A 14,418-nucleotide genomic window follows, 5' to 3' on the forward strand; every position below is an offset into this window, starting at 1 on the left:
TAATTGGTTTCTCTGCTTTGCTTTTGATTCCCTCAGTTCGTTTTCTCTACACCTGTGAGGGAAACTGATTTGTCATTCCCTTTTAAAAATCCTTCAACAGCTACTCACTGATTTCAGAATAAACTCTAGGCTCCAAACAGTGGCCTATCTGACCTGGTCTCCACCTACCTCTCCAAGATTGACCTGATTTCACCCTTGCTCACTGTACTTTGACCACAATGTCCTTTTAGCTCCTCAAACAGGCCAAGCTATTTCTGCCACAGGGCCTTTGCATATCCTGTTTCTTCAGCCAGAACTGTTCCTCTCCCCACCCAGGGCTCCTTCTCATTCTTCAAGTCTATCCAAAATACTCCATCATCGGAGAGGTCTTCCCTACTCACACTGTCTATAATAGGGCCTCCAGTTACTTTCTGTTTCAGCCCCTTGTTTCTTATAGCACTTACCACAAGTGGTAGATTTCTGTATGTTTCTTTGGTCTCTATTTCCTTTGTGAGAAGGAAAACCATGTCTTTATTATCTTTCTAACATCTAGCATAATGTTTGCCACAAAGTAGGAGGAATTCAGTAAATATTTAGAGGATAAATGAAGAATCCTTCCAAGAACACTGGCAACAAATGGAGTGAGAAAAATGGGGCATGAACTCCCAGAAGTCTAACTTGAAGGCGAGCTTTTTAGATGTGTTTGTGCATGTCTGCAGAGAGAATGAGCCTGAGGTGGGGAGGAAGAGTGGTAGCTTTATTACAGGTAAGGCAACCACGGAGGAAGGGAAATAGGATCAAGGTATAGTTGGAAGGGCTAGCCTTGGCAGTGTGGAAGGACATGTCTTTTACTAGGCAGAGACATGTGAACATAGTGTGAATAAAGGGCAGCACTGGGAATGCTGGACTTGGTTCTCTTCAATTCCAGTAAAGGAGATGGTGGGATCAGCTTGGGGAGTGAAAGGCTTAAAGCTTGGGATGGTGACAGTGTGAGAGGGTGTCAAGGACAAATTAACAAGAGGTCTACAGAACAGGGGAGGGTCATCCAAGGTTGGAGAAAGTGAATCTGTAGAAGAACCTAGTAGCCAAGTTAATCACACATCACTAACAGTATCAAAGGTGGGGCTCTGTAAGGAATTCCTTGAGATTGCAGAAAAAAATGCCCCTGGTTCAATTTTGTTATAGGTTCCTAATCCTACATATGTGGGGAAGATTTTAATCTATAATATTTCTGCAAAATAGCTTACTCTTTTTACAGCAGTTTAATAATAAACTGAAGGAGATATTTCATGGTTTGGTCACAGCAAAAATGGTACATTTCATGGTTAACTTTACATTCTAATAATACAGTAGTCCCCCTTTATCCATGAGGGATGCATTCTAAAATGCTAATGGTGGTTGAAGCTACAGATAGTACTGAACCCTATATATACTATATTTCTTCCTATACACTCATACCTATGATAAACTTTAATACGTAAATTAGATACAGGAAGAAACCAACAATAACTAATAATAAGAACAATTATAACAATATGCTGTAACAAAAGTTATGTGAATGTGGTCTCTCTTATATTATACTGTACTCACCCTTCTTGTGATGAGATGAGCAGAGATGATAAGATGCCTGTGTGATGAGATGGAGTAAGATAAATGACATAGGTATGGTGATGTAGCGTTAGGTTACTACTGATCTTCTGACTAAACATCAGAAGGAGGACCATCTACTTACCAGATTGACTGCAGGTCACTGAAGCAGTGGAAAGAGAAACCACGGATAAAGGGGAACTACAGTGCATTTGAGTTATTCTCCTTGGCTCATTGCTCAGAGAAGTTTTGTTTTTTTTTTTTTTTAAACCGTTGCCTCTAACTCTGAAGAATGAGACACAGCAAAGTGATGGTGTGCCCAGTGTTTCTTTCTGAGTAGAGAAGAAAGCCTGTTCTTTCTCATTTTGAATTTAGAATTGCCCGCTCTCTTACAGGTGTGCTTTGTCAGGGAGAAAAGAACCCCATGAACTCTGAGAGCTGCCCCCTGGAATCCCTTGGAGGATGGCAAAGACTCTGCCCACTTTCTGCACTGGGTTCAGGCTTCCTGATGACCATGTTTCGCTGCCTGCCGAGGCCTGGAATGGCTGGCAGCCATGCTCAGGTGCAACAACTTCCTCTACTCCAATTTCAAAGTCTCTCAGGATGTTACTTGGTTGAAAGCATAGAGGCCTTTTGTTAAGCCAGGCTGGGCTTGAGAAGGATCTGGCAACACGGTAGCAGTTTTGTCTGTCCATGCTGGGGAGTAGGCTGGCTGGGCTTTCCTTTGTTTCACGCCTGCTGGGAGCATGTCACTTTTTGTGGCTGCGAAGGGGGCAACTGGACTCCCTGATGTGAACATACAGGTAAGATCAGGGATGAAAGTGACATTTCTAAGATGCACTTACAATAAAATGATGTGAGCCTTCTTTACGAATTCACACTGACCCATCAGCTTGATCCGGCTGCTGACTTTCTGAGCAATGACTGGGTACATGTGACAAAACCATCCTCAGATGAGGCCTGCATGGATGTTCATTGATTTTCTGGACTTTTAGGTCAAGTTGTCCTTGAAATACCGGTGTGTCTCCTGGAACAGCACAATTACATTATGTTTCTTTTCCTAGCATCTGGAACGCCCTGCTAATGATTATCAGCTGGTCCTTTGTACATGAACTGAGTAGCAGAAGCCCTCTTGGTGCTTATTCTCCCACACTTGTGCCAAACAATAAACCCATTTCTATATTCTTGAAATCTTGTGAATCTTCGAGTGGCTGAACCTAGTCATGATTTTCATTTGGATCCAAAGTTAGAGAAAGGTAGGTTCACATGGAAGCCCAAAGACATCAGCTCTACAGGAGAGCTCCTGGAATAGCAGCTTGTTTCAGAGAACTTGAGAGGCTGTATATGTGATCTTCGGGGGATGGAGGAAATCCACCATATTGGAAATAATTCCATTTTTGACCTACTTCTAGAGCTTAAAAGAGATATGCTGATTAACATGTGCTGAATAGATGAAATTCTTAAAAATTTATTTCTGTATTTATGTCCTTACATATTGATTATTGATTCCTACATAGTGACTTTTGACTATGGTGTTTACAAAATCATTTGAAAGTCTGTGAAGTTTTGAATTTACTTATAAAAATTAAAAGATAGACTAAAAAGATTTCAAGTATCTCTTCCAGTGCAGTTTTAGGGAGATGACTACTTTCATTAAGTGAGAGGATGCCATTTATCATTATACTTTGTGACCGGAGGTGGAAAGTGGCAGATGCGTTCTCAGGTTGTAGCCTGACAAGACGGATTAGGATCTGAGGGAGAATGGCCCACTGCAGCCTGTTGCTCCACCTTAGTTGATCTCAGGAGTGCTGGTGGTTAGTGTTGTCTCTCCACTTGGGCAATTTACTTGAAGGTGATTTGGCAGATGGGAACAGTTCAGGTAAGTTTTTGCCCTTGGGGGACGCCTGGGTGGCTCAGTGGTTGGGCGCCTGCCTTTGGCTCAGGTTGTGATCCCGTATCAGGCTCCCTGCGAAGAGCCTGCTTCTCCCTCAGCCTATGTCTCTGCCTCTCCTCTCAATCTGTGTCTCTCATGAATAAATAAATAAATCTTAAAAAATTTTTTTTGCCCTTGTATTTCATGTCTTTGGTTGCAGGCACGCAGGCGAGAACATATGTCTTCTGAAAAATCTGTGGGTTGCGAATGTTGGTATAAATGTGTAATTGTGGTAGCAAAGGTGGACTGGGGGCCCTTGGTGTGTTTAGTAACCGAGACATTTTCTTCAGGAATAATACTGTAAAACAAATGCAAATTCTGGCCCAAGCTCTCTTGATTTTTTTCTTTTCTTTTCTTTTCTCTTCTTTTTTTGTGGGATGACAGATGCTATAGTCAGATTATAATTTGGATGCTGATTAGGCTGTAGCTTTTTTTTCCCCTCCCTTCAATAACAGAATTAATTCCAGACCAGTAGACATAAACCCACCCTTCCCTTCAGGTAGCAAATTAAGAAACATTTATTGGCCTAAATTTGAGAATACAGTTATGAATACCAGTTTATAGCTAATTCATTCACGTGAACAAGCTTAGATCATACTATTTGTAGATTCCCAAAGCACAGTATAATTTCGCCATAAGGCGGTCCTTTAAAGGAGGATGATTCACAGGAACAGTTTGTCAATAATCCCTTACCCACTCCTCTCCTCTCCTCCCCTTGCCTTGCTTCTCTTCTTTTTTCTTTTCTTCCCTCCTTTTCTCTTCTCCCTAGCTACTTCCTGAACACCTATGTTCAGGGAGTGGGTAGTCTAGAACCTGTGCAAGAAATTTGTTCATTGTAAACTAGTAGACGTGAAAGGTTTTCAGTCTGCAAACACCAGACTCTCTCATGGTGGTGGCATCATATAATTTGGGTTCTGCTGTGGCAGGCAGCTCAGGGCAATAGCATCCTATGTTGTTCTTGAAGGTTCATTGTCAAATATGTAATAATAGTAGTGGCTAACATTTGTCCAATGCCTGATAAAGGCACTACATATCCTTATCTTCTTTAATACACATAGCAACTTTGTGTTTGGGTCATTCTATTTTCTTAATTTTATAGATAGTAAATGATTGCTGAATATCACATCTCTGCTAGATCATAACGATGGGGCTGGAAGCCAAGTTTCCTGACTTTAATTCTTCTGTTCTTTTCCATACAGTATGTGCTCAATGTTTATGGAATAAAACTGAGCAAAAGTATACAGAGCCATGTGTGATTTGACATTCCTTTAGTAGGAACAGACTTCTTAGGAAACGCTTCTGCTAAAAGGCTTATGACCAATATATTTCATACATTTATGCCATCCAGGTAGGCAGAGGACTTATAGAGGCTCATAGAAGCTAAGATGTTTTGGTGGGTAGCAGCTTGGGTAAGTGTGTCTCAGTTCTTGCTTGGTATTTGATAATGTTCTTGGATCGTTAGGGGTTGGTATGGTGATAATCTCATGGCCAAGTAAAGCTTTGATACCATCAGGTAATGCGCTGGTAGTGAGAAATAACTGTTAACTTTTATTTAATGTTACCAACACTGAGTCAGAAAACAAAAGCTTATAAAAGTTGCAGAAAACATTTTGTGCTGGTGAACCTAATATAAGGAGGGTTGATTCTCAGTATCATCAGACACAAGGGTATTTTTAGTTATTCCATAAATTTACGCCATTTCTTATTCTTAGATTTGGCAGGGGGATGAAACTCATGACATATATTTGGGCTGTACAACCTGCTGAATGCACCGTACACAACACTATCCATAGATACTTTCATATTACTTGCTTTGAGAGAGGCTGTAAGGTTTTCAGCATGAATTCTAGGACTAACTGGCTAATATCAAATTCTCCTACATGCCTGAAGTAATCACATCAAGCACATGGTCCCACATGGGGGCTGTATGCAGACACTTACTCAAGAATAGATTTATACTATTTGCTGCTGTATGCTTCTTAAAAAAAAGCCACCCATAACACTGTCTTTATCACAGAAATAGTAGTAAATAGAGAACAAGCTGGCCTTCAAGAACAGGTCATTATCAGGCAATATGACTTCAGGAAGACCTGATCTTAAGTTATTTCAGAATAAATCTAAAGCAAATCAAAAGGAGAAAAATAATAACAGGAAAAGAGATAATAATAGGAAATAGCTCCAGGAAGACTTGTTCCTAAGTTATTTCAGAATAAACCTAAAACAACCAAAAAGGAGGAAAATAATAATAAGAAATAACATCAAATGGAGCTCTGCCTAACAATCAGAAGATCCTCTTTTCCTGAGCTGTCACTGCCTAACCCTCTAGAGTTACTTCCCCTTGACCCGCGTCTACTTCCTTTGTCACGAACGTCCCTTTAGCTGCTACTTCAGAACCTAGAACATCTTTTCATTGTAACCCCCAATTCCCAAGGCCCTCTGTGCTTAAGCTGTGAATCTGCCATGAAGTATACAACTCTTTGTTCCTTTTGTTATAATGGTGCTTCCATCTAACATCCATAATGAGATATCTATACCAATGGCAGCCACCATCTTTGATTGGGCATTGGCTGTGGCCTTAGTCCCAGGTCCTTTATATTGATGATTTCACTTACTTAATGAGTTAAGTGTTGTTATTCATTAGTATGGAATTGTTTCCAGGGATCAGAGTTCTTTGAATTGTTACTAGTTTTGAGTAGTGCTGATCACATCATGAATCCCTCCAAAAGTTAGTCTTGGGGATAGCCCTCGCTATTTTCTTAATGAAAAGAGGTTAGTACTTAGTATTCAGAATTCACTGAAATATTGTATCCATAAACCACAAGTTGCCTTTTGATACTTAATGTCAAATAATTTAGGCTTTCTTAATGAAGAGAATTTCCTATTTTTTAACTGAATTCTAATATTTAGAAACACTCTAATTCAGGATGTTTTCATTTCTCTATTCTGGATACTTTCATAATTAGCAAGGTGTCTATTATGTGCGACATAGACAATTTTAACCAGAAAGTATCCAGCCATATATTTTATTAAGGTCTTGATCAATATATAATAAAAGGTACAGTGTTCTAAATTTATTTTATTTCACATTGGAGACCCACTATATGTTCTTCTTATAAAGAATAGAAATAATAAGCACTCTTGTTTGCTTTTTAGTATATTTTTAGGCTTCAGACAATTTCATTAATAACTCAGTTAATATCAACAAACCCACTGTGGACCAACAAGGCCTTTTCCTAGAAGCCTGGCATGTTAGAAGACTTTTACTTTTGTATTCAAGACCAGATTTTTTTAATGGAGACATAATTAGGCCTTTGAAGGAACCTGTTAAGTACAGGTTAAGCTTCAGTCAAAATAGCACTACTGAAATGGGAATCAATGAAAATATGTTGCTTCCCCTCTGAAAGTCACAGATATGACCTTTGAAAACCTGTTACGTGGGTTATTCTGGCAAAAGAAATAAGCTGGTGACTAAGTGAGAAGTATATTAAGAGTTTTCCCACACACTATTTAACACACAATACAGCAATTCTGATTAGTAATAAGGAGAAAAGGAAGACTATTGGAAAGAAGGATAAAGAGCTGCCAGGCTAAACTCATCAACAACTGCATCTCAATGGGACAGGTGCACATGAATGTCTCAAGAATTTAAGTATGTTAGAATTATCAAAGAGAAACAAATACTAAATTTAAACTCCAATTGTTGCTTTGAAGCCTGGAATAATAAATTATCTTCCCCTTGTTGGCTAGAAGAGGCTCCTGTTTTCTCAATTTACACAGTTTATCACACAATGAGTCATAGATTTTCATTTGTATTCTATATGTAAAAGGTTTTTTAAGAATGTCACAGGACTGCTCTCTTTCAGGTTTTCTACTTTCGTCCTTTCAAAATGTCCATTATTGCTTGTGGGGTAGGAGGAAGGATCTGGGAACCAAATTGTTAAATTGCCAGATTGCCTTGTTATCAATGGCACAATCTTGCAGACACTGACTGATAATTTCAGAAAAAAATCTTAACCTTCAGGTCAAATATTTCTGATTCTTATTCATTTTATTGCTGCTGTGTAGCCAGCAAACATACTGAGTTCTGCTTAATACAAGCTGGGGCAAATTTTCTTTGTCCTTGACCAGAGTTTTAGCTCTCACTGATGCACTTTTGATGAGTAGCAGAACAATGCAACATTGGTAACCTAAATCTGTATTCCACAAAACAAACAACCAACCTATAAATATATATATTTATTTTTTAGTAGCCCATTGTGGGATTTGAACTCATAACCTTGAAATCAGATCTGAGCTGAAATCAAGAGTTGGACTCTTAACCTACTAAGCCACTCAGGTGCCCCTCCCAACTTATAAATATTTTGACCACAGTTTAAGAAAATGATATATTTTAATTTTGGCGACAATCTAGCACTCAAGAAATATTACTGATGATTTATTAGAGAACTTAACTTTGTTGGCCCAAAGAGATGGGAAGTTTTTTAGACAATTATAAATGCTGTATATTTTCACAAAACACTCTTTTGGATTGTCTTGAATAATAAAATAAAAAGAAATACAGTTTATGTATTGCAGAAAGCATTACCCTATCCTGTGACATTCTTATTAGGGCACCTGTTTCAATGACTGTTTTATAAATTTTTTACAATGCAAACAAGATTTTTGCTTTAATGGAAAACTATGCCTTGCTTAAAGCACACCCTTCGAGGTTATTGACTTCTGATTTTATGGCTACTACATTTTTCATGGCTTTTGAGCTATTTTGCAACTCTGTAAGTTGTAGATAACTGGTAGCATTGCAAAATAATTCTTTTCTATAGACATGTAAATAAATTCTGTGTAGCAGAGGTTTAATTGACTTTGCTCTCACACTGTGGAAGAAGCCAGCTTTACCTCTACTGGAATTCATTTCAATATTCCTGATCTTTATACATTTCTGTTTTTGGATAGTCCTTTGAACTGGATGGAACATTGCACTGGTTCCCTTGTTAAGAATGACAGATTTTCCAATGGATAGTCTTTCCTCCTTTATCGATTATTAGTTGACCATAAAGTTCAGGGTCCACTTCTGGGTTCTCTATTCTGTTCCATTGATCTATGTGTCTGTTTTTGTGCCAGTACCACACTGTCTTGATGACCACAGCTTTGTAGTACAACCTGAAATCTGGCATTGTGATGCCCCCAGCTATGGTTTTCTTTTTTAAAATTCCCCTGGCTATTCGGGGTCTTTTCTGATTCCACACAAATCTTAAAATAATTTGTTCTAACTCTCTGAAGAAAGTCTATGGTATTTTGATAGGGATTGCATTAAACGAACATTGACATTTTCACAATATTAATTCTGCCAATCCATGAGCATGGAATATTTTTCCATCTCTTTGTGTCTTCCTCAATTTCTTTCAGAAGTGTTCGATAGTTTTTAGGATATAGATCCTTTACCTCTTTGGTTAGGTTTATTCTTAGTTACCTTATGCTTTTGAGTGCAATTGTAAATGGGATTGACTCCTTAATTTCTCTTTCTTCAGTCTCATTGTTAGTGTATAGAAATGTCACTGATTTCTGGGCATTGATTTTGTATCCTGCCACGCTACCAAATTGCTGTATGAGTTCTAGCAATCTTGGGGTGGAGGCTTTTGGGTTTTCTATGTAGAGTATCATGTCATCGGCGAAGAGGGAGAGTTTGACTTCTTCTTTGCCAATTTGAATGCCTTTAATGTCTTTTTGTTGTCTGATTGCTGAGGCGAGGACTTCCAGAACTATGTTGAACAGCAGTGGTGAGAGTGGACATCCCTGTCTTGTTCCTGATCTTAGGGGAAAGGTTCCCAGTGCTTCCCCATTGAGAATGATATTTGCTGTGGGCTTTTCATAGATGGCTTTTAAGATGTCGAGGAATGTTCCCTCTATCCCTACACTCTGAAGAGTTTTGATCAGGAATGGATGCTGTATTTTGTCAAATGCTTTCTCTGCATCTAATGAGAGGATCATATGGTTCTTGGTTTTTCTCTTGCTGATATGATGAATCACATTGATTGTTTTATGAGTGTTGAACCAGCCTTGTGTCCCAGGGATAAACCCTACTTGGTCATGGTGAATAAATTTTCTTAATGTACTGTTGGATCCTATTGGCTAGTATCTTGTTGAGAATTTTTGCATCCATGTTCATCAGGGATATCAGTCTGTAATTCTCCTTTTTGGTGGGGTCTTTGTCTGGTTTTGGAATTCAGGTGATGCTGGCCTCATAGAACAAATTTGGAAGTCCTCCATCTCTTTCTATCTTTCCAAACAACTTTAGTAGAATAGGTATGGTTTCTTATTTAAACGTTTGATAGAATTCCCCTGGGAAGCCATCTGGCCCTGGACTTTTGTGTCTTGGGAGGTTTTTGATGACTGCTCAATAAATGGTGCTGGGAAAATTGGACATCCACATGCAGAAGAATGAAACTAGACTACTCTCTTTCACCATACACAAAGATAAACTGAAAATGGATGAAAGATCTAAATGTGAGACAAGATTCCATCAAAATCATAGAGGAGAACACAGGCAACACCCTTTTTGAACTCAGCCACAGTAACTTCTTGCAAGATACATCCAAGAAGGCAAAAGAAACAAAAGCAAAAATGAACTATTGGGACTTCATAAAGATAAGAAGCTTTTGTACAGCAGAGGATACAGTCAACAAAACTAAAAGACAACCTACAGAATGGGAGAAGATATTTGCAAACGATATATCAGATAAAGGGCTAGTTTCCAAAATCTATAAAGAACTTATTAAACTCAACACCAAAGAAACAAACAATCCAATCATGAAATGGGCAAAAGACATGAAGAGAAATCTCACAGAGGAAGACATAGACATGGCCACCATGCACATGAGAAAATGCTCTGCATCACTTGCCATCAGGGAAATACAAATCAAAACCACAATGAGATACCACCTCACACCAGTGAGAATGGGGAAAATTAACAAGGCAGGAAACCACAAATGTTGGAGAGGATGCGGAGAAAAGGGAACCCTCTTACACTGTTGGTGGGAATGTGAACTGGTGCAGCCACTCTGGAAAACTGTGTGGAGGTTCCTCAAAGAGTTAAAAATAGACCTGCCCTATGACCCAGCAATTGCACTGTTGGGGATTTACCCCAAAGATACAGATGCAACGAAACGCCGGGACACCTGCACCCCGATGTTTCTAGCAGCAATGTCCACAATAGCCAAACTGTGGAAGGAGCCTCGGTGTCCATCGAAAGATGAATGGATAAAGAAGATGTGGTTTATGTATACAATGGAATATTACTCAGCCATTAGAAATGACAAATACCCACCATTTGCTTCAACGTGGATGGAACTGGAGGGTATTATGCTGAGTGTAGTAGGTCAATCGGAGAAGGACAAACATAATATGTTCTCATTCATTTGGGGAATATAAATAATAGTGAAAGGGAATATAAGGGAAGGGAGAAGAAATGTGTGGGAAATATCAGAAAGGGAGACAGAACATAAAGACTCCTAACTCTGGGACACGAACTAGGGGTGGTGGAAGGGGAGGAGGGCTGGGGGTGGGGGTGAATGGGTGATGGGCACTGAGCGGGGCACTTGACGGGATGAGCACTGGGTGTTATTCTTTATGTTGGTAAATTGAGCACCAATAAAAAATAAATTTATTAAAAAAAAGAATGACAGATTTTAGAAAAAGAGTTAAATTCTTTAGCACGTGTCTGTATGAGGTCATGACCTTTTTATTTGCTTGGTGAACTATCCTTTAATAACAACTTAAATGAAAAGTAAGTTTTTGAGTGGAAAATTTTGAAATTAGGTGTCTATAATCTCTGATATCACAGATGGTTACCAGTTTTCTCTTTTTCACTTTTTGTGCCATAATTTACTTTAGCTTTCATTCAGTTACTATTCCTTTTTTTAACCTCAGATAAACTTCTTGATGAATGGTAAGCCAGTGCAAAACTGGTAATTTAAATCTGTGCTCCACAAAGTTAAAACAAACAAACAACTTATCAAGATTTTAATCACAGTTTTAAAAAAATAATGTATCCTTATTTTGGCAACAATCTAGCACTCAAGAAGTGCTTCTGATGATTTATAAGAGAACTTAATTTTGTTGAGCCATAGAGATGACAAAACTCTTTAGACAATTTTAGTGCTGTATATTTTCACATAACTCCCTTTTGGAAGTTAATGTTTTTATTGAGACCTTTCATAAATGATTCATAGAAATCATTACACTGTATTCAAAGGAAACATTTCACAATATCCAAAAAACAAAAACAGATTTTTATACTTACTGTGCCCCACCAGAGAGCATCTGCATATGTAGAAAACTCTTTATTGGCATCCTTTTCCACAAGATAGACAAGGAAAGATGAAAATATAAGAACCAAAAATCCTATGTACCAAGCTGTGATTAATTCCTAGATATAAAAAGAATAAAAAGCTGTTAGAGGTAAAAAAATCTGTGAAAAAGGAAAAAAAATCTATGTATTCATTTTTCTACTTTTTGGATATTTATGACAATGTATAAATATACATACATATATATTTATGGAATTTACTTTTTTATTCAGAGAATGTCCCAGTGAACAGAACCACTTCCTCAGTCTTATTTTTATGGTTGCACAGTATTCTAAATACATGGGTTTACTATAATTTATTTGAAGCATGAGGACTTGGAAAACAGTATTTTTTTATTTGAGTAGAGTTGACACACAGTTACATTAGTTTCAGGTGTACAGCATCCTGATTCCATTTCTCTGTATGTTATGCTGTGCTCACCACAAGTGTTACTGCCATCTGTCACCAAACATCACTATTACAGTATCACTGACTAGATGCCCTGTGCTGTGCCTTTCATTCCTGTGACTTAGTCATTCCATAACTGTAACGCTGTCTCTTTCTCTCCCTTTCACTGATTTTGCCTCTTCTCCCAATGTCCTTCCCTCTGGCAACCATATGGTGACTTTTAAGTAATCCATTATACATTGTGCTTTAACTAATTTCTGAAATGACTAAGTATGCTTGATGGGTTCATTAAATATTCCATGGCAATCAACGAAAAGGTTTCTAAAGTCTTATTCTATAATTCAGAAAGCAAGCCTTACTTTGCTGTGAGCATAGACCACTGAACCTAGTAATTTCCAAGTGCCTCCCCTTCGGTCCATGCGCACCATGCGGAGGATCTGTAGGAAACGGAGACTTCTGAGTGCGGACGTTGCAAAAATATTACCCTGAGTTTTTGCAGAAACAACTGCTATTGAAGCGATAAGGACAATGGTATCTGAAAGAAACAGGTTGAAATAGCCGTAAGTAGCAGGACTTGGACGTTTTGTTGCTCAAAATAGTGTTTCAGAAAGGTTCGCTTTGACCTATCTGAGGCACAGATAAACAGATCCTGAACCCTAACCTGGAGTAGTGGCTACCTGGGTTCTGTGACAATTGAAAAATGAAAGAACAGAGAACAGGACCTACTAATTACCTTGGTTCTGACTCTTTGGCCACTGTATGCTTTACCTAAGCAATTCTGTATCATTTGCTACGTAACCTTGGACAAATTGGATGGACAATGGCCTTTGGAAAGTTGAGTGTTCCAGGGAGTACTAAGGCTGTATTCTTAGTTCCAGGGAGTACTAAGGCTCTGGTTTCATTTGCATTCCTGTCTGGCAGAAAGGAACTTCTGCCTCAGCCCTACCATGGAGGCTTCCTTCTTAATGCCATAGAGACATCCTACCCTGCGTGGCTATGAAAATTCTTCTTGGTATAACCATGTCTCTTGTTTTCTTTCCAAAGAAGCTCGTGGCTTCTTTCTGCAAAAAATTCCGTTGTGTTGTGGAGTCTGCAACTTCATATACTAACAAAGGCCTCAGCTAAGTTGGGCACTCTAAGCTCTCTGGATAGAGTACTCTTTATACCTGGTCAGTCAATTATGTGTAAGTTTGGTATACAAATTAAATAATTGTACATTTATTACAACAGAGTATTAATTATCTTCACTGTGCATTGCATGGGAATGGATATTTGATGTTTGGCATATTGGCATTTGACGTAAAAAATATCTACCCTTTTGCAAGCTAAGAAAGAGAAACAGGGCAGCTAATGAAGGCATAGAAAAGATAAAAGGGGACTTAATTGCTCCAAGGGCAAATATCTGAGTGATGGGAAGTAGGCTTTGAAGTGGGAGAAGTAAAGTGGGAATGAATGGCCTCCTATGGCAATTTTAAAATAAGTTAACTTGACCTTAACATCCTCAAATAAAATTTCTTTCCTGCTCCAAGTGGGCTGTGCATGACTGGGCATCCACACTCCAGAGAGGAGTTCCACTTCAAGGGCATTGGATTTATAATGTTTCTGTGATCCTCAGGATTAACTGCTGTATGAATGTGTATTCATCATCCAGCTCAATTCTTTTTCCTGTACTGAGAGAAGTCTCATCTCTGGATGTGGACTGAGCAGGTCTTTTGAATGACTCTCCTGGTGCCCCTTTTGGTCAGGATTTGGAGTGGCTGTCAGTATAGGGTCAGCTGAAGGGCTTTTTCCAATCAGACCTAACCACTATATGACTTTGTGGGTAGGGGCACAGAGAGCCACAAGCAAATCCTTGAGTTATAGCTCTATGCAGCTATTAGAAATGGGAAGGAATTAAATGTGTTGACACAGACACCAAAGACATATTTTAAGTGGATAAAAAGGCACTTGCAAAGCTGTATGTACAATGTGATCTTATTTTAATAAAAAATAAATGACTAGGAAAATCATACATATATATGCATGCAAACATATACAATATATGTATGCAAATACATATGCAAATATATACAATATATACAGATATATACAATAATATGTATATATGTATACAATAATCTGTATATCTGTATATCTGTATGTATATATATACACAGATTCTTACCATTA

At 38.4% G+C, this 14,418-nt stretch overlaps 1 protein-coding gene across 4 annotated transcripts in view; it reads right to left on the reverse strand.

Moving 5' to 3' along the window:
- KCNQ5 (potassium voltage-gated channel subfamily Q member 5) overlaps positions 1 to 14,418 on the reverse strand; it is a 519,245-nt gene that overhangs the window by 92,298 nt on the left and 412,529 nt on the right. For all 4 annotated transcript variants that reach the window (XM_041761784.1, XM_041761768.1, XM_041761774.1 and 1 more), the window contains exons 4-5: positions 12,609 to 12,784; positions 11,796 to 11,921 (exon numbers count right to left, since the gene is read on the reverse strand). In XM_041761784.1, coding sequence (XP_041617718.1) covers positions 11,796 to 11,921; positions 12,609 to 12,784 — 302 coding nt within the window. The remainder of the gene's footprint in view (positions 1 to 11,795; positions 11,922 to 12,608; positions 12,785 to 14,418) is intronic.

Source organism: Vulpes lagopus, chromosome 1 (assembly GCF_018345385.1).
Source record: "Vulpes lagopus strain Blue_001 chromosome 1, ASM1834538v1, whole genome shotgun sequence".
NCBI classification, from domain to species: Eukaryota; Metazoa; Chordata; class Mammalia; order Carnivora; family Canidae; genus Vulpes; species Vulpes lagopus.